This window comes from Oreochromis aureus, linkage group 7 (genome assembly GCF_013358895.1).
Source record: "Oreochromis aureus strain Israel breed Guangdong linkage group 7, ZZ_aureus, whole genome shotgun sequence".
NCBI classification, from domain to species: Eukaryota; Metazoa; Chordata; class Actinopteri; order Cichliformes; family Cichlidae; genus Oreochromis; species Oreochromis aureus.
The window spans coordinates 24,701,425-24,720,621 of record NC_052948.1 but is presented as its reverse complement, the minus strand read 5'-3'; the positions used below and the strand labels follow the sequence as shown (position 1 = coordinate 24,720,621).

General features: G+C 40.9%; 1 protein-coding gene across 1 annotated transcript in view; it reads left to right on the top strand.

Moving 5' to 3' along the window:
- cttnbp2 (cortactin binding protein 2) overlaps positions 1 to 19,197 on the top strand; it is a 98,361-nt gene that overhangs the window by 48,250 nt on the left and 30,914 nt on the right. Inside the window, exons 3-4 of the mRNA XM_031736290.2 lie at positions 8,846 to 9,076; positions 15,360 to 16,785. Of these exons, the coding sequence (XP_031592150.1) occupies positions 8,846 to 9,076; positions 15,360 to 16,785 (1,657 nt within the window). The remainder of the gene's footprint in view (positions 1 to 8,845; positions 9,077 to 15,359; positions 16,786 to 19,197) is intronic.

The window sequence follows — 19,197 nt, the reverse complement described above, 5'->3', positions numbered from 1 at the left end:
ACATTGTACGGTTGTGCATGTAGCAGTACCAGTTTGTAATTGATATATCAGTGTGGTTCTATTGTTTTGTGATGGTTCCTGAAGATAAGATGATACAACAAAACACTGGGGTGCATAATATGGATAATTCTGCCTGCAGTTGTTGGGTTATGTCACATGTGCGTCTGACCTCTAAAGCTGCATCACAATACAAAATGTAGGGGGGTGGAAGCCAGGAGCCAATCATTTTAGTTCTGTAACTGCTGGTGTTATCTCTCCTCTGCTGGATTGGTTATGTAAGAGTGGCCTGGTTCCTCACTGATGTCAGTGTACAGTCAGTGCTATGCCTCTGCTGACAGCACTGATGGAAAGATAAATGAGTGATGGATTTTTGAATTGCTCCCACTGACACCAGTCAAGTTAAATAGACTTCAGATGTGATGCCATGCACATCATGATATATTTGACTGTGCTTTCAGTTTGAATTTCAATATAATTATTATTTAGGATACCGTTACATATGCATTGGTACAATTAATACTGATTGCCACTCACTGTTTGGTGGAAACCATCCTGGGTTTCGTTTAAATTAGGTCAAGCTTGTACAGCCTTGTGAGCCTCATCAAACTTTAATTGGCTTCTCATGTTGGAGCAAATAATCAGCCAATGCCAAGGCTATACATGCTGCATAAGTCTTAAAATATTTAGTGCAGCTACACATTTCATGCACAGAATGGCATGAAACAGGGGAAATTTCCTAACTTACTGCAATGTTACCAGCTGTGAGTTAGGATACAGCTGATCTGCTGTAGGACTGATCTGGTCACTTTTACCAGTTTCAGGGACGGGTGACAGTAACCTGTAGTGCACAGAAAATAAAAAATATACATAACCAAAGAGTCAAAAACAAAGAAATGAAAAAATTGCAAAAGCTCCTTTTGTTTTTAATTTGTTCAATGTACAACCATAACTGCTCTTGTTTTGTGAGAAGTAACTTTAATTCTAGTCCAGGCAATTAACCCATAAATACTCATTATGGTCTTTTGAAAACATACTGGGCTTCTCTTTTTTTTTTCTTTTTTTTTTTTTAACCCAAACACTGACTCACACATCATCAGTTCATGAGAAAAAAAGAGAGAAAAACTAATTTGAGTCTGAAACTCATACACAATGTTAAATCTTTGCCATACCTTGAAATGCAGGATGATCTGTGTTTTGGTTGAGTTTTCGATGGTTGACAACATGATGCTGTTCAAGTTCTCTGAAGCTTTGAACTGTCAGCTCATAGTGGGGTCATAGCTGCATGTGAACACAGCATAGGTGACAGCTAACATCTGCTTTGTTGGTTCTCACCTGTTATCATCTTTCCCTTTTATCCTCCCTTTCTTTCTCTCCTTTAATGCACACATCTCTCACATTCTCTCTGATAGTTACTTTTTTAAACATTCTGTTTGCCTCTCTTTTTACCTCTGAGTTTCCTTTCCTCTCTTTTATCTTATTCTAATTTATACTGTACATCCTCCACCTCCCCTGTTTATGGGTCCACCATATCTCCTGCAGCGTGCAACAGTCATCTGTTCTTCTATGTCAGATCTAATCCTTTTGCACATATTGATCCCTGCAGCAAAGATAAATCCCTCGTGACTGTGGGTCATCAAGTGTCAGATGCTCTTTCTCACTCACTGTGAGGATAGCTTTCTAATTCAGTGTTACAGTAACCACCAAATTTCATCATTCAGTGTACTGATTGGGATTCTTATGTAGTGTTTTGTAGTGCATTTGATTTAAAATGTTGGGGATACCCCTCCCAGCTCTTTGAACCTACATATTCCGTACATTTTTAGCATGTATGAAGAAGTTATTAAGCAACAGTTTTAAAATATGATTTTTTTTTTTTTTACAAAAATAATAGCTGGGGCATGAATCCACTGAATGACATCCATCCGTCTATCCATCCAACCGATAACCGAGAGGCTCAGACCTCCCCACCCTTACATGACTTACATGGTTTAACCAGGAAGCACTCTTATTAGAAGCCCAAAGCACCTCAGCTAGCTAGATGTGGAGCAGTAGCAGCTTTACTCTCATTTGGGAGTTCAGTCATTTTGAAGGACTCCTTCTCAACCTATCTCTTAGGCTGATTCCAGTCACCCTTTGGAGATAGCTCAGTTCCACTGCTTGAATCTGCGATCTTATTCTCATGATCTTAGGTTAGGTTAGGGGCTTAGACTGCTTTTACTCTCATCTCCCTCTTTACCCCATCAGACCAGTACAGTGTCCACACTGCAGATGCTAGAGGCAAACACCAGAACAGGGTGCATCCCCTCTCCGGTGAGCCCTAATTATATCTAGCCAGTATCTATTAACCCTCAAACACAGCAACTCAGGCTCCTTCCCCACCAGAGAGATAATGTCCCATGTCTCTTTATTCTGTGCCTCGTCAGGCTCCATGGCTTAAGACCCAGCTACTAGCTGAAGATCTCCCTCGATCTCCCTCCCCAGGCCTGGGTCCATAATGGGGACCTGGTAAACATATCTCAAGTAGAATGAATTAGTTGAGTTTCTAAAGTTTATTTTTCTTTTCTTTCCCCCCCCCCCCCTGCATTGACTTGGTCCTCTGGAAACAGTCGGCTGTTAACCTCAGAAATTAATGTGATATACAGTTTATTGAGACATTTTGGATACACCTAATGCCACAATTCACATCAAAATTTCCACAGTGTCAATGCAGGCAAGATACACATTCAAACATTCGTTGTAACTTCCTCATTTTAGTATAAAGCCTCAGCGACACAGGCCTACAGACTACTGAAAGGCCATCTGCAACCGCTAGAAGGGAACGGTATCAATTCTTCGACTGTTTGTGGAGGATAGAGGTTGTTGGTAGTTGCTGTGAAATTGATTGCAAAAGCCCCAATCAAACAGGCCCAGAGACTGGCCATTGAATTTTATCTTTAGTTTGCTTGTTTTGCATTGAGTTACTGGTTCCGTCTTGCTAACATAACCTGAGGTTAGGGTCCTCTGGTTTAAATGTGACACCCAAATCAGCTCATTGATAGATAATTTGAGAGAAAACAGTTGAAGTGAAGATTACTTAATTGGTGCGTGTGTGTGTGCATGTGTGTGAATGACAGATGGTACTGCAGACATTTTCCATCCTCCCTAGGGTCAGTTCATCCCGAGGGACTATCCACACCCCCTGGTGACAAATGCACACACACAAACCGACTGGAAAGGTTTTGGATGGTATGATATCCCCCTGCCAACACCCAACGTGTATGATGCGAGCTATACCATACAGCATTATGTATCTATGATCCATCAGAACAAAATACTCTCATGAAGACAGATAACCTAAATAATGGCAAATGTTTGAATATAACACATGAAAGGGAAAAAAAATAATTTTAAGGCAGAGCGTGGACTAAACAACAATCTGACAGTAATGATGAATGTGTTTAGACTTAATTAGCAGCACTTTTATTAGATGAAAACAATTCAATAAATCATGTTAATCGTTAGACAAAATTATGTTTTGGTTTTTTACTCTCAGTGTAACTGATCTAATCCTTGAGTGTCTGTTTTCTAATGATTATAACAAAGCAGCACTGAGACGGACTTTTACTCTGTTTATTCTAACAATTAAATAATAAACTGATTGACTGAAATAAGATAAAACTGAATGTTTAAAGCCAATATTAAGAATGCTCTTTGATAGCTCTTCAAGTTAGGTACAATTGATGGATTGTACTGTTCAGGGAAGGAAACTGCTGCCACAAATCAATCATCTGATGTCATCCTAGTCAACCCAACACACAATACTGAACTCCAAACGAGAAAGACAACCAGCAAATCATCACATCTGAGAAGCTGGAACTAGAAGGTGTTTGGTGTTTTTGGTGATATAACAATTGAATACATGAGTCACTTTTCAATAGGGCAAAAAAAACCCCAAAAAGAAAACCAGCAGCTGGTTGTTCATGACAGCAGGCTTTAAAAAAATGTGTGTACACATATATATATATATATATGCTAAGCAGAAAGAGCTGTACAGGTTTCTTTTGGAATCTAGACACGTGACTGTGTTTATAGTTCTTGAATCACTCATCTGAATAAGGTTAACCTTCTCATCTGATATATTTATTTATTTATTTATTTTTTCAAATCGTTCATTTAAGCAAAGCCAGCGCTCATTTTAGCATATACCTCCCATCCAGGTGTTCATGAATCAGTTTATCACACCCCTTTTTTGACTACCGAGCTAAGCAGCATCTCAAGCAACACACACTCAAATCAAGTGGCCTCAAAGCACATCCCTCTATTTTGGTCTAATGCTTGTGTGTGTTCTTCCGGACATGAACAGCTCCTCTGTTTGAATTTTTTTTTTTTTTTTTTATATGGATTGAGTTGGGAGCCAACTGCTGACTTGATATTCACATGCTCATGAGTAGGTCTAAATGAGCCACATGAATACATGCTGCTTCTTTCTCCACCATGCAATGTTTGGATTACCCTCTCTAGATTTCTTTTCTGTCCCTCCTTCACTTCAGTCTTTCTCTCTTTTTCCTCTGATTTTTATTCATTACCACTCTCTCATTTTTCTTCCTTCTCTTCTAGTCCATCCTACTTCTCTTCTGAGATCACCTCTCTCTTTCTGGCCACGATTTTGAACCCTATCTCCCAGCGAGTGCAGCATGCCTATAAAGGTTGATGCTAATAATACTGACATCTCACTCATAGCACACCACCAATGCTACACTAGTAAATACTCTAGAGTTACCAGCGCATAATCACCCCTCTGTTTTTCCCAAACCAGTATATAAACGACTTATCTTAAACCTTAGTAAACTGCAGGGGGTATGGCTCATGACATGTAACCAAAATATAGGGATGTTAGCCACATTTACATCCTAAGGTCACTGGAAACTTACAGTTCAAGGGTGATTTAGCCCTAGTTTTATTCATTTATTTCAGCTGCAGTTTAAAACCCTGGATGCCAAATTTATTACAAACATTTATTCTAAGAACACTTTTAATATTGTCTTCGCTATTATCCATCAGCATTCTCAAACAGATGACCAGAACATGCTACTTACTGGTTAAATTTTTATCTTTTTTTTAAGAAAAGAAAAACAGATTTTCTATCTTTGGATTTGCTCCTAACGCATATACCCCTCAAAGCCTATTGTATGTCGTAGCTTCTCTGTGATAATCAATGTATCTATGGAATTAAGAGCCTCGGGGGAGCTTAGCGTTTGACAGCTGAAGCGGTCTCAAAGGATTTCGTGCTATTGGCCCAAGCTCTGACTCTGTAAACAGGGTGACCTACGATCCTGAGCCCCCTCCCCCAATCACGAAATCTTGATGATCTGGTTCACAGGTTTAAATAGGAAGGGAAAACAGAGCTGACTGAGAAAAAAAATGTTGAACTAATCACGTATCATAAATGGCTCTTTTAATAATAATGAGAAAGGTAAGAAACAACATGCTAGCAAGTTGAGGTTTGTGAAATGAATAGTTTACTAATATTTAATGGGAATGCTCACCTAACCTGATAAATAATGGTCCTAATGTGAGCATAAAGAGCAGCTGACTGACTGAACTGGACTGAAATGGGCTCTGGTTCTATGTGAGTATTTACAGGGAGATCCTGAGAGGTGAAGGGAAGCTGAAAGATGGCACCACGTTGCTCCTGATTATTTCTTCCTGAGCTTTACAGATAGATTCCCTTAAGATGGTTTAGATGATACGTTCACTGAAGCTGGATTATGTAGCTTCAGAGCATAAGCATCTATGGTATGAGCTCTAAACTTAACTCTGAGTACTCACCCAGCTGATGTCAATAAAGATTTTTGAGTATAGAAAATACTGTAAGTAGAAAATATATTGTAATAAGTATTTTTACTAAGATTTTTTTAATCCATTTTAACTAAAAACTTCCCTCTGGTGTGGAGACTAAAGAATGTGACACTGGTGCCATTTTCTGCACTTTGCTCATTTCTGTGTTCTGGATGGTTTATTTTTGATGTTTGGAATTTTTGATCAGGTTAAAAAAAGGTTAAAGACATGAATTTTGAGTTTTTAACTGCTATTGACCATTTTATAGACACTCTAGAATTAAATAAAATATGGAAAACTGCTTGTTTTAGTTATAATTGTGGTTTTTAATGTCAACTCAAAGTTCATTGAAAGTGCTTCATGTTTGAAGTGTTTGTGAGAAAATTCAGCTTTTTGTCAAGTCCTTCCTCTTTCCAGTCTTTCCACACGGCCTTTTTGTTGTTCTTCGGTTACTCGTGCTCTTTCTTCCTCTCTGTCACGCACACCTACCTTTCCTCGGGGGCATGTTTATATTGGCCTGCTCACAGTCGGCCATCAGTATCCAGACCTGCCTCAGTCCTCTTAGAGTTGACCATCAATCTCTATCCTCTGCGCTCTTTATGTGAGCGTGTTACTGTTTGACTCTCCAGACTTACTTTTCCTTCTTTGGAAACGCATCTCGCAGCTCCGTCCTGCCATTCGTTCCTCTCTGTCCCTGCTGTCTGTGGCTTTGTCTCACACTTTGGCTTTCCCTCCCCCACATAAAATGTAAGTCCCAACCCTTTAAGTAAGCCTAGTTGTTAATTACTCACCATTTTTCTACTGCTGATAGATATGAATCATGACTGTGAAATCATTCCAGAACTGCAATTTGAATCTTAGATTAAGGCACCTCCTTTTTGCTTAAAGATCACATCAAATGGTTTGTCCTTCATAAATGTTTTGACTCAGTTATATGTTATAGATCGAAAGACCACCTTCACCCAACTCTGATGGCTTTTGTTTTATTGCAGTGTATTCCTGAAACATTTATTACTCTTTCAGCACTACTTATGGTCTGTGCAGGTTTGCAGCTGCTTTACTGCTGCCAAGTGGATTTTGGTTAGGCAGTATTTGGCCAATGGATGGTCATTTGGTTTTGGTCAGAATGAAGACCGGTTCAGCAGAGGTAATGTTACTGAGCCTAATAAATGCCAGATTCTACTTGAAGCAGCCGTGAATAACACTGGATTTTACAGAAGATGTTTCGCCTTTATGAACCTGTAGGATTTGATGCAGTGAGCTGTTTCAGGGGAATACACATCAAGAAATAACAAATTCCATTTTGTAAATGTAGTGTGCAAGCTATTATGCTAATGTATTGTTAACTAGTGTATTATTAGCACTGTTAGTACTAATCAGGTGGAACCAGATAATCTTCTATGGCACACCTGATCATTTCTGACGGCACACCTATGTGCCGCGGCACAGTGATTGGGAAACACTGCTTTAGAGTCTTTAGGGTCTGTCCAATTGTAAAATGAGAGTCTATGAAGAGCAGCTGGTCAGCCTGGTGCTTGCTGGCAAAAAAAGATCAGATGGCAAGAACTAAAAGGTAAACAGGAAAGTTGTGGCTGTGACTAGAAAAAATAAATGATTTAACATAGGTACACACTGACTACTGAACCCAACACAAGTGTAGACTCGCAGTTTTAGTGTTTCACTCAGAGCATGTTGCCCCTGCTGTGTGTACAGCCAGCTCTGTTTGGTAGCTTCTTTGTTTTTTTACCTGCAAAACTGTACACCCAGACTCTCTAAAGCCACACGGATAATGTGAATTTTTTCCCCTGGTGTCTGTGTACATTTGACAGAATTTTGCTGAAAACACGTCAGACGTTTACTACCGCTCTTAGCTTTGTTTTTGTTTTTTGGCCAATCACGAGTCTGCTGCATTCATATGCTGTTTGGAAAGACTTGCTGTCTTGGAACGCTGATTTGCTGAAGCATTAAGCATTCTGTTTACATTCTGCTGGAAGTCCAAAGCTGGAAGATGAATGATATAAACATTAGAGTCTGCAGCTGTGCAGCTGAAAAGACTTTCAGCCATGCTTGAAGTTTGTAGTTAGCAAAGGATCTTCTACTTAACTGCAAAGGGACACCATGTTTTTAGTTAAGAATGGAAACAGTCATGCCAGTATAGCCGTGTTCTCTTATTATACCACAGCCCTCCTGTGCGTACAGTCTTCTGAGCTGTTCAGAGGTATCTCCCATCGTCATGTACCAGTGTAACCTGAGCGCAGTTGTGCCTGCTTCAGTGCTGAATGCTTGTGGAGTCATGCGGTTGGGGTAATAACATTTAGGGGAAAGAGTTGGTTGGTTTGTAGTTCCACAGCTTGGCCTGAGCTTCCTAACATTTTGCTTGTTTTGTTTTTTTTTTGAAGCACTGTGTAAGGGTAGGTTGGGTGTTGATGGTGGACTGGTAAAAGCTTTGAACTCTCTAAATCACCATAAATATGTCCTCTCCTGCTCGTTAGCTGTTATTTAATGTAATGTAATTACGTGTGAGGTTGTTTGGGACACAAACTGACCCTGATGACGGCCACAGGACCAAATGAGTTGGTCAAGTAATAACGTTTTAGTGTTGCTTGAGCTTCAACCTCTTTGGGACATAAAATTCCCATGGGTAGAAGAGAGTTCTCCAAATAAAGTTGAGGAATGCTTAACAAAGTAAAGAAAATAAACCACAGTTTGACGCCTTTTATGTTGTTATCCTGTGTGCTTTTTGGACACGTACACTTTTGATCTAGGTCACTGGATGAGGTTAAGGAGAGAAAGTCATTCCTTATCAAATGCTTTTTGTTTTTGTTTATGTCTTACATTATACAAATGTCAAAGTACTGCTTGTTAACGCATTGTTTTCTGGTTGTAGGCTAATTCTGAAACATATCTACAGTATGAGATTATATGTGTGATTCTGGTTGAAAACCTTTTCATCAAAATCATTTTACTTCATGTAGTGTAAACAAGTTAAATAGCACCTTTTCAGCTTTTTTTTCCGTATCCCCTCCAGGCTCAGCGGAAGGAGGTGTTTCTTCAAGAACGGTACGGCCACTACAGCCTGACTGACCCCTACCTGGCACTTCAGAGGGACTTCGAAGGCGGAGTCCCCGGAGGAGACAAGGAACGGCGTGCCCTAGGGTCCAGCCCCATCTCCGTCTTGGAGGCCGTCATGGCACACTGCAGAAAGATGCAGGAACGCATGTCTGCCCAGCTGGCTGCTGCCGAAAGCCGTCAGAAAAGGGTAAGACATTGCGGGGTGGATTTCTGTTGGTGGAGAAGGTTGGAGTTGAAAACAAAAATAGAGAGTGCATGGCCTTGTGACCATGAAACTGAAACTAAAACGCCACCTGTACGGTTGCTAAGGGAAGATTTAATTTCTCACATGAAATGCAATCTCTTCGCTTCTGCTTTTTTAAACCAGAACTCCCAACCAGACACAACAGTGGAAGCTGAACATCTCAGGATGTTTACTGCAGGCATTGGCATTGATAATAATTACTGTAACTTAATTGGATTTTTTGTAAACAGTCCTTGTGCAGAAATGCTTTGAAGGACTGAATCTACTGGAACGATTATCATCTGCTGCATGGTGTCAGACCAAAGTAGATTAGAGAGCAACTAGTGCATTTATTTATTTATGGTGTTGCTTCCCGCAGCACCACTCATTGTATAATTAGTCAAACAAATGTTGACATTATTCATTTAGAAGAGGTTCATAAACTGCCCATTGATAAATTTCACATGATATCCAATCATTATAGGAGGGAAAGACAAAGAACAGTGTTTCCTGTGCTGCCAGACGGTTACAAGGTTTGTGTGTCCAAAATGCCGAATGGTTCCTAAATCCGAACACGTGAAAGAAGCTTTGATTAAATTTGTCTTTGTCCTTTCCAAGAATATTACTTCGGTGTTACTGTTGCCCTACAGTGATTACAAGTGATACCAAAGGATGAATCAACTTTAGATTTGACATAAAAGAATTTCTTGCTTTTTACCCCTGAATGGTTTCATTTTTGACCCATCAAGATAAACATCAGTGTGTATACTTTTACTTGGGTTCATTATACTTGCAGTCAAAGTAGAGGGAGTCTTCATTCTAACAAGGGCTTTGCTGTTTCTATGATTGTAGTACATGAAAGAAGCTGTATGTGCGTCCGAATTTGAAGCTTGTTCATGGACTTTCTTTAGTTGGGAGGTGATCTACAATGTCTTGAAGCAAATGCTCTAGTGTGTTGAAACCATGTTTTGTCATCAGTTCTGCATTGGTCACATGACTGAAAGATATGAATAGTCACTATATTGTTACATTGACTTTATAGTATATTTATGTCTTAGACTGCCTCTCAGCTCACATCATTTCCTTACCAGCAATAATACTGCAGTGTTAAGCATTACTGCTTTTTAGCATTAGTCTTCAAGTGAAGCCAAGGCTGGCAGAATTTTTTTTTTCTTTGAAATCATCTTGTCATGAACTTAAATTGTGGTGCTAGGAAATAAACCAAGGGAACACCAAGATAATCAGGAATCGTGCCCTGTGGACGGTGAAGGTTTGGAGAATTTAACCGCAAGCTACTGAGATATTTCATTGTGTGCTGGACCAGCAGAAAAACCAACACCACCATCATCAGAGCCGTGTAGCTGCGGTAGCAGAGAATGGTCAGTCGTATTTTACAAATGTGTAATTTCTGAGCTTATGTTTCCTTTAACTTGAGTTAAATTGTAGTGAATAGGTGGCTATATTCAGTCAAGTTTAATGAAATGTATTTACATCTTCTGTTTGACCACAGATTGAGTTTATTTACACAGAATTCAAATCTCTGAGGCTGAAATCCTCCAAAGGAAGTTGTGGGAAAGAGAAAATTCTACGCTTGTCTGTGTATATTACTGTTTCTCGTGAATGCATGGGTATTATATGAATGGGGGAAGAGTGGAGTAACAGTGTGTCTGTGTTGTGTGCAAACCTAATACCTATTTTCTGGTGTGTCAGTTCTGCTTTTGTGTACAAACTCATATACACACATGCAGTGTGTGTATTTGAGTGTGTGTTTGTTCGAGGTCTCTTTAGGATTAGAAAGCCCTGATTAACTGGGCAGCCAGATGTCTGCTATCCCTCTGTCCCATTTTCACTGTTTCTCTTTCTCCTCTCATATATTTCAACACAAAGTGTTCAGACATGAGGCTGGAGGACTGAGTGTGTGAACAATAAAGAAAGTACTGTGTTAATGTGTGTGTCCTGTCCATGAACTCTGAAATACAGATTTAGTTTGAAGCCACACTGAACCTTTGTAAGTAACCACACACATAAATACATAGAGAGGAGGTATGGACGAAGGACGGAGTGGAAGGAAGGGAGAGGTAGGAGTCGGCTGTTTTGACAGGAAGGCTGGTTAAATAGATTTTGTGTGTGTGTGTGTGTGTGTGTGTGTGTGTGTGTGTGTGTGTGTGTGTGTGTGTGTGTGTGTGTGTGTGTGTGTGTGTGTGTGTGTGTGTGTGTGTGTGTGTGTGTGTGTGTGTGTGTGTGTGTGTGTGTGTGCTCTGTCCTTAATGTGCAGCCATGTGTGGATTGTTGGATTATTTGGCATAAAAATATAAACGGTAACTTTTAAAAGAAATTGAATTTTCCAAATTTTAAATAGAAAAATAATAAATGATGCTTCTGTCCATGAAGTTAGAATCAGATGTTACAGTTTAGGAGCAATGATTAGAACCTTTTCAGGAAGTGAGAGAAGTAACCTGTGACATGTAGAGGTTGCTCTTACTATTTCTCTGTTACTGACAAGTGTTTGTTGTCAGCAGGTGAAGATGAGGGTTTAGGGAGGAAAAGTTTGTGAATGGAATTTCAAATTAATTAAAAAATGATTGCAGTAAAAGTATCTGTTTGTCTGGGACCGGCTGCCACAGGAAACTCATCCAAAAAACAGATGGTTTGAAGCAAAAAGTAGTCTCACAATGTCCCATTGTCATCACACGTCCTGCAGATAACTGTGAAACTAATTTTTAGTTTGCCAAAGAAGATTCAGACAAACACATTTCTGAACTTATGTTCTCTGGACAGGTAGACCAAAGATTGGGTTATATGGGCACAGTAACAGTAGGCATGTTCGGTGCTGATCAGAGGCAGCTTTTCAGAAGAACAACTTCACATCAGCTGTACAGCAAACTTTTTGGAAATCTCCTGATTCTCAGGTTGATTTGCTGTCTTGGGACTCAGCAGCTTCCAGTCAGTGAACTATGAGAAGATACTGCGAAGCCATCTGCTGGAAAGCTCAACCAAACGTCAGGCAGATGGGGCCAAAAAACAAAAAGATATAGAATATAGAATAGCCCAGAATTTAAAGAGTTAAAAGACCCATGAAATTTTTTTCAAATTTCATTTTAGAGACTGGTGAAAAATTATTCCAAGTGTTTGGAAAAAGGTGTGTTTATAAAAGGGCAGGAGAATTGCTTCTGGTGATATTTTGGTTAAACAAATAGAAATCATAAAAATAATTTAATAAGAAATTGATCATCTTTACTTTTATGTGATGTTTTTAAATATGACAGCAAAAATTTCTGGCACAACTTCACCTACTTCCAAGGTGCATGAAGAGGATTAAATAATTCACAATGCAGGAACTCCAGCAACACTTAAGGGAAGAGGAACAACTTTATTGACTGACCAACGCGTTTTGGCTTGTGGCCTTCATCAGGGTGGAGGCCGCAAGCCGAAACACATTTTTAAATATGGAAAGTGTTTGCAAAAATACAACAGTTTCATTGAGTTGTACTACAATATCTGAGGTTTTATTTCAGTCCACTTTGGTCTTATCATCTGTACATTGTACTTTGCATCTCTTGTTCAGTACTTGTCATGGGGTTTCTGCATTTAGTTTGGTCCTGAGTAAGTAAATTGCAGCGAACTTTGATGGATACTGCATCTCTTTACCATGAAAAGCTTTGTTTATTTTGTTTATTTGCTTTTAGAAATGTTACAAACAATAAGAAATGCAGACTGAGTGATGAAGGTGCCAGAAAGTTATCTCCTATCTCCTAATTAACCATGTGATTTGTACCACAGTGCCAAGACTGGAATTTTGATTTGGAATGTACCATTTTTGAAGTGTTATCTACAGTTAGGTTTGCAGAGTTGTCTGGAATTGAAGAGTAAAACTGAAAATTATGGTTATTTTCTTAGGATTACACAGTGCATCACATGGCAGATTCAACATTCTCACAAGACAGTTTGACCTGAAAACAGAAAGTGCACCACTTCACCTGTGAAACCACTCTCAGTACTGCTGAGAAACACGGTTATATGACTTTGAACTACAGTCGTTACCCCCCCCCAAAAAACAGGCTTAAATATATAAGAAGCAACAACAGACAGGAGTGTACTCTTACATCATTTGACATGGTGAATATAAATTGGTGAAATGGAGATTTGTCTGAGATTGTTCCTTAAGTTTTTTCCAGTTGCTGTGGTGCTAAATTATGATTTTGGTTTGGCACAACAGAGCAACGTACTAGGAGAGCGCATCCTCTTCTTAGATGGAAGCTGTGTACTCTTTTTGGTGTATAATAAATCACCATATCACCACTGATTGCCCAGTTGTACCCAAACAGTCAATCAGCGAATGTGTCAGGCACTGGAACTCTTAAAATGACCAGTGACACAACAACAAACCAGCACTGCTAAAAGACACAGGCTTAGCATGCTTGGAGAGATCTTCTGGTTGCTGGGTAGAGTGAATTTCACCTGGCTAGTTCGTGCTATCTTTATCCCCTCCGTCTGTTTCCACTTCTGTTGTCCTCCTGTGAGTAAGCTACTGAATTATCCATGAGGTCTTAGCCAAGCTGAAGACAATCAGGCAGTTAATACATAACACACTCTGAACTTGTTCATGGGAATAATAAAGGCAACCCCCAAGTCCTGCTATCTCCTTCTCCATGAATCAGTCGTGAAGTTGGAGAAAGACCCTATCCCACCCTACAACTAACACCCTACTGCCACTAAAGGGGCTTCTAATTCTGTGTTCGGACCAACATTAACCTGTGTAAAGAGATTTTACATAACAATTTGTATCATCTGTAGGCATAGTATAAGATTTCTGGAAACTCTTTGTAGCCCACTTGTATTAAGAATGCTATTAGCAATAGCAGTAATTTAAAAAATCATCACAGACAATCTATAAGACAGCTGAAAATCACACCTACAATTAAAAAAAACTTGGTGTGGTATGGTGCTGGTGGGGGGTGAGTCTCCGAATCTGGAATTTAAAGAAATCTAAAGCTGGGAAGTTTCTATCTGCAAAGTATTCTGTCTGTTACACCATTGTCTACAATACGCCAAACCATTTAGAAATGAATGTAATAAAAGACTCCGTAGCTTTTTCCAGTTGTCCTTAATCGGAGACATGGAGTCATGCATATTACAAAGTTATCTTAATCCCACATGGTTTTAATCTAGTCCTCCCAGTGTGTTTCTACATGTACAGCGTTCCTAAATTTGTTTTTCTGAGGCATTAGGCTGACTTACAGCAGACATAATCCTCACCCAATTAGCAGCTAGTCGTAACACCTCCTTTTGAGTAACAACTGGCATTCCCCTGGCTCTCCTCCTGCTTATAAAGCCCTTACTTCTCCTCAGCATCAGCTGGTGGTGATATCTATTCCCTGATGGTTTGGAACAGCAGGAGTGAAGGAGTTAGCTAAGGTTGGGAGGGGTCTCACTTGGGATAGGAGCTGCAGAGTGTCAGCTCTATTGTTTGGGGCTTGTTAGAGAGATGGGGTCAGTTGGGTGGAGAGCCCCAGTTAAGCCCCCCCCCTGTGAAGCCAACTCTGAGCTAATAATAGCAGCGATGCTCCAGATATAGAGGCCGCTGGTCTGACAAGTCATCGAAATTCAACCGTATGCAGAGACTCTGACATAGAGACACATAAATTCAACCACCTTGTAGAGGAATAAGACCTGTCTTGTCTCTGTTTTAATTCAGCTACTTTGTCTGGCTGATTTGGTTAATCTGGGTTAAACTATGTTCCCTGTTCTCCTTAAAAAAAAGTTCAATTTTTGTTTGATTTATTAATGCATTCACAATTGAGGTCCTGCATTACCTCAGAATGAAGGTTCAGCTATTTAAACCTGAAGTTTACTATGGTATTAAAAGATGTGTCAGATTGCTTTATAAGATCATATCAAAGACATGGTGCTAGTGAGGTGTGAGCTGGGGATTGGATATTTGACATACGGGTGACACTTACTGAGCTTGTACAGCACATACAATCTGTGAGTTTGTGGTATGCTTGATTGCAATTGATTTATTTTAAAGATGTCAGTGAATTGTCATTATGTCACATGCCCAGTGGTAATACTGTCACTAAAGACGTTGTAGAGGTAAATTATATCCTCTTGTATCTGCACACATGTAACCTGAATTACTTAGCATGATTTCTTTTTTGGTTTCTTATTGTGTATATATTCAAGTTTCAGCTGTAATGTCTGTGATCTGTAATACTGCTCTCAGACTGCTTTTTCTTTTCTTTTTCAGCTGGAGATGGAGAAACTGCAGCTCCAGAGTTTAGAGCAGGAGCACCGCAAGCTGACGGCACAGCTGAAGGATGAGCGTGAGAAGAACAAGCATATTGTCATGATGCTAGTCCGAGAGTGCAAGCAGCTTGCCACACGGGTCGTAGAGGAGTCACAGCGCTTTGATGAGCTCCAGGCTCGCCTGGATGAGGAGAGTCGCACCTCTGGCCGACTCCAGGAGGAGTTGAGCTCTGAGCGCCAGCGCAGCCAACAGATGGAGGCGAAGATGGAGAAGCAGCTGTCAGAGTTTGACACGGAGCGTGAACAGCTGCGTGCAAGGCTGGGCCGTGAGGAGGCAGAAAGCCTGAGTCTGCGGCAGCAGGTGGAGCAGCTCAGGACTGAAAGGGGTGAAGGCAAGGATGGAGCTGGTCTGCCTGCTGCTAGTAGACCAGAACCTGCTGCTGCCACCAGTACGCCACCCAAACCTAAAGCTCTGACGTCTGTTTCTGTAGCTACAGAGCCCATTAGTTCTCGAACAGCGTCTTGCCAAACGGACCTGCCTCCCACAGAGGTGGAGGGTCCTAAGAAGACCCCTCTCACTATACCTGTCAAACCAACCCCTGCCAACTATGTGGGCCTGAGCCTGCCAAAGACGACTGGCCGGGGAATCGTCCACAGCAGCTCAGGAGGACTGGCACAGACAGAAAATGGCTCGGAGGGCAATGCCCCCCACGGCTTACCCAGCGGGGTCAGTCCCCGTGTCCAGGCTGCCCGCTACAAGTTCCAGGAACAGGACCAAAATGGCACGGCATCCCAGAGTCCTCCAGCCCGTGACCTTTCTCCCACCAACCGCGATAACTTTGCTGCCAAGCAGCAAGCACGTCACACCGTCACACAGGTCCTCTCACGCTTCACCAGCCCTCCTGCAGGAGGGACTGGACCCCTGCGTCCAGGCCTGCCCCATTCTGCCTCAGAGGGAGGCCCTTTTCCCAGCCGCCTGAGCCACCCCATTGGCCTAAAGTCTCCCACGGTGGCCAGGATCGACAGGGGAAATCCTCCTCCTATACCTCCCAAAAAGCCAGGGCTTTCCCAGACACCTTCTCCTCCTCATCCACCCATCAAGGGGGTGGGGGACAGCAGCCGCACCCCTGGGGCTGGGTTAAAACCAGCCACACCCCAGCTGCCGCCAAAACCGGCCTTGGACCTGGTCCCAGCCCTGACGGCCTCTCAGGTGGGTGCCTGCCCCCCGTGCCGTTCCCCAGGGCCTGGCCGGGGCCCTCAGCGGCATCCAGCAGCAGCATGTTCAGAGTGCCCCCCAGTCATCAGCTCTGCCACCACTGTCAGTAGCCCCTCCTCCATAAACCCCCCCTCCACCTCCTCCTCCATTAGTGCTCCATCCTCCTGTAGTCCCCGTGCCTCATCAGGCAGCCCCCTGGCAACAGCATCAGGTAAAGGGGCTCCTTTTTGCTGCATCTCCCTCCAATTCTGCCCACTGCCTCTTTTCTTTATCTGTCTTTCCAAGATGCTAGCCTTGCCTAGCTTAGCACAGCATTAAGGATCAGTTCACAGGAAAACCGGTATAACTGCAGAAACGACACATGGGTCAGCTCAGTTTATGTTCTTGCCCCCCAACCCTGAAAAGCCTTACAAGATCCAATGCTACTCACTGCATTTTCTCTCAACTTGTCTCTCCTTCTCTGCCTTTAATATGCCCTCCCCCTGAGCACCTTTCATCTCCCATGATGTCACATTAGACATGTCAGCATCAGTATCAACAGCAGACATTTAGAACATGTCACTAAGATGTGTCTGGCTGTTGCTCAGAGACAAGAGGTTAACAGAAGGAGAATTTCAGGGTGAACTGAGACAGGCCAGCGCCCCTCCTGGTGCTCTCATGTATTCATATTGGTTTGTTGGGCTTTCTAAAAGTAACCCCCTATCCTCTCTGAAGCTGATGCCAGAGGCTGCTCTCTCCTTCCCTTCCCCTTTTCCATCCTCCAGTAGCATGCAATGATTACTCCTCCACTTCCTGCACTCCTTCCTGTTTCAGCTTCCATTAACTAGTCTGACTGACTGTTTGCCATTGACAGCACTCTGTATGCAACTTGTTGGCTTTGATATAAATGTTAGCATTTCTATTCACTGTAATGTGAATTTCATGCTTTGATTGGTTGCACTGTGTGGTGTGATTAAAGTTAAATCCAGCTTATTAGAACTTGGGTATTATTTTGATGTTTAGGTTCAATATTTCTGTATTGTCTGGTTGCTGATCAACACTTAGTAATGTGTGTTTTCCCAGATTTCCATGAGGGTATAGCAAAAGCTACAAAACCACGACCAGCGTATATATTTAATATATATCATATATTATAGTATATGCATTATATAGTGATCTATCTGTTCATGTAACTGTATGTTTTGGCAAGAGCAAAACACCTTCAACGGAAAAGCACCTTATATTTAAGAATCTGGCATGCAACTGAAAAACCTGACTATGTTTTTATGGCCATATCTTACTTTTTTTCTTCTTTCTTTTTTTTGAAAATAGCAGATCCAACGCCTTTATTGCCAGCCTTTATGAAATTCTTGCATTCGATTGCAGCATGTCCCACTTACAAATCTGACAAAGCTGTGGAGTAGTGTGAAAGAAATTCTTCCACACTTTGACTTATTTATCACAGTTATAAGCCAAACCATAAAGTCAGTTGTCAGCATACATGTTTCTGTAGCTTTTGTTCTTATCCTACTTTTGCACCAAAACCACAAAAATTCCAACCAGAACAACTGCTGGGGCTTTCTTCTTCTTGAGATTTAATGCTGCACTTTTTCTTTACTCTTTTGAATCTGTCTCTTTTTGTCTTAACACTCCTCAGCACTCAAATTCTCCACTTTCTTTAGCCTATTTTTAACCCTTGCTGTTCAGAAATTGCCACAGTGAAATAAGTATGACAACTCTGAACAGGCCCAATAGGCCCATGGGTAGTAGTCATAGCGCAGTTGTTGGGGTTGGTAATTAGATGTTTTTTCTTCACTTCATCTGTTTGTCTGTTTGCAGTGGTAATTTATTAGTCTGTGTATGTTTTCACATTATCTGACTAAATAATATGTGTATATATATATATATATATTTGTCTATTGTGTTTGTGGATGACTGATGGTACTTAAAGACCTATTTGTCTTCTTGCTGTGTATTAATCACATGCGATGACAGGCTTTTCTGTCCAGACTGCAGCGTGCTTCACAAGCTGATTAAACCGCAGCCGTTTTTAGCAGGCTTCTTTTAGCAGACTTCGAACAACCCCTTTAAGGAAGCTTTCAGTTTAATATCGGTTTTTCACAGCAGGGTAACAAATTCAACAGAAAAAAATGTGAAAAATATGTAGATAGTAAAAATAAATATTGTCACCTTAAGAACTCTTTTAAACCCTCTGGTAAGCTAGACTTTAAAATTCAAATAACCAAAGACACAACAAAGGGATGTATAAAATATTTCACATTAATTGTCATCAGTGCAGGGCATGATTGGTTAGAATTTTTGCTTAAACTTTAAAGGACATTTATGGAGACTGAGTGATTTTAGAGTTTAACTTGCTTGTAACACGGATAATATTTTAGGTATTACAGTTGATCTCAGGTTGAGAAAAGTGGAGCCGAGGAAACCACAGATTCCTGGAACAAAACTGCCGTGTTACTCCCATAATCCTTTTATAATCCTAATGATTTGTGCTTCGTGTGTGTGTGTGTATATATATATATATTTTACATATATTACATATATATTACAATAAACACCACATACGTTTTGTAATAGCTTTGAGGTAGAATAGCAGAAGCTAAATTGAGAGCTTATTTTAAAAGGT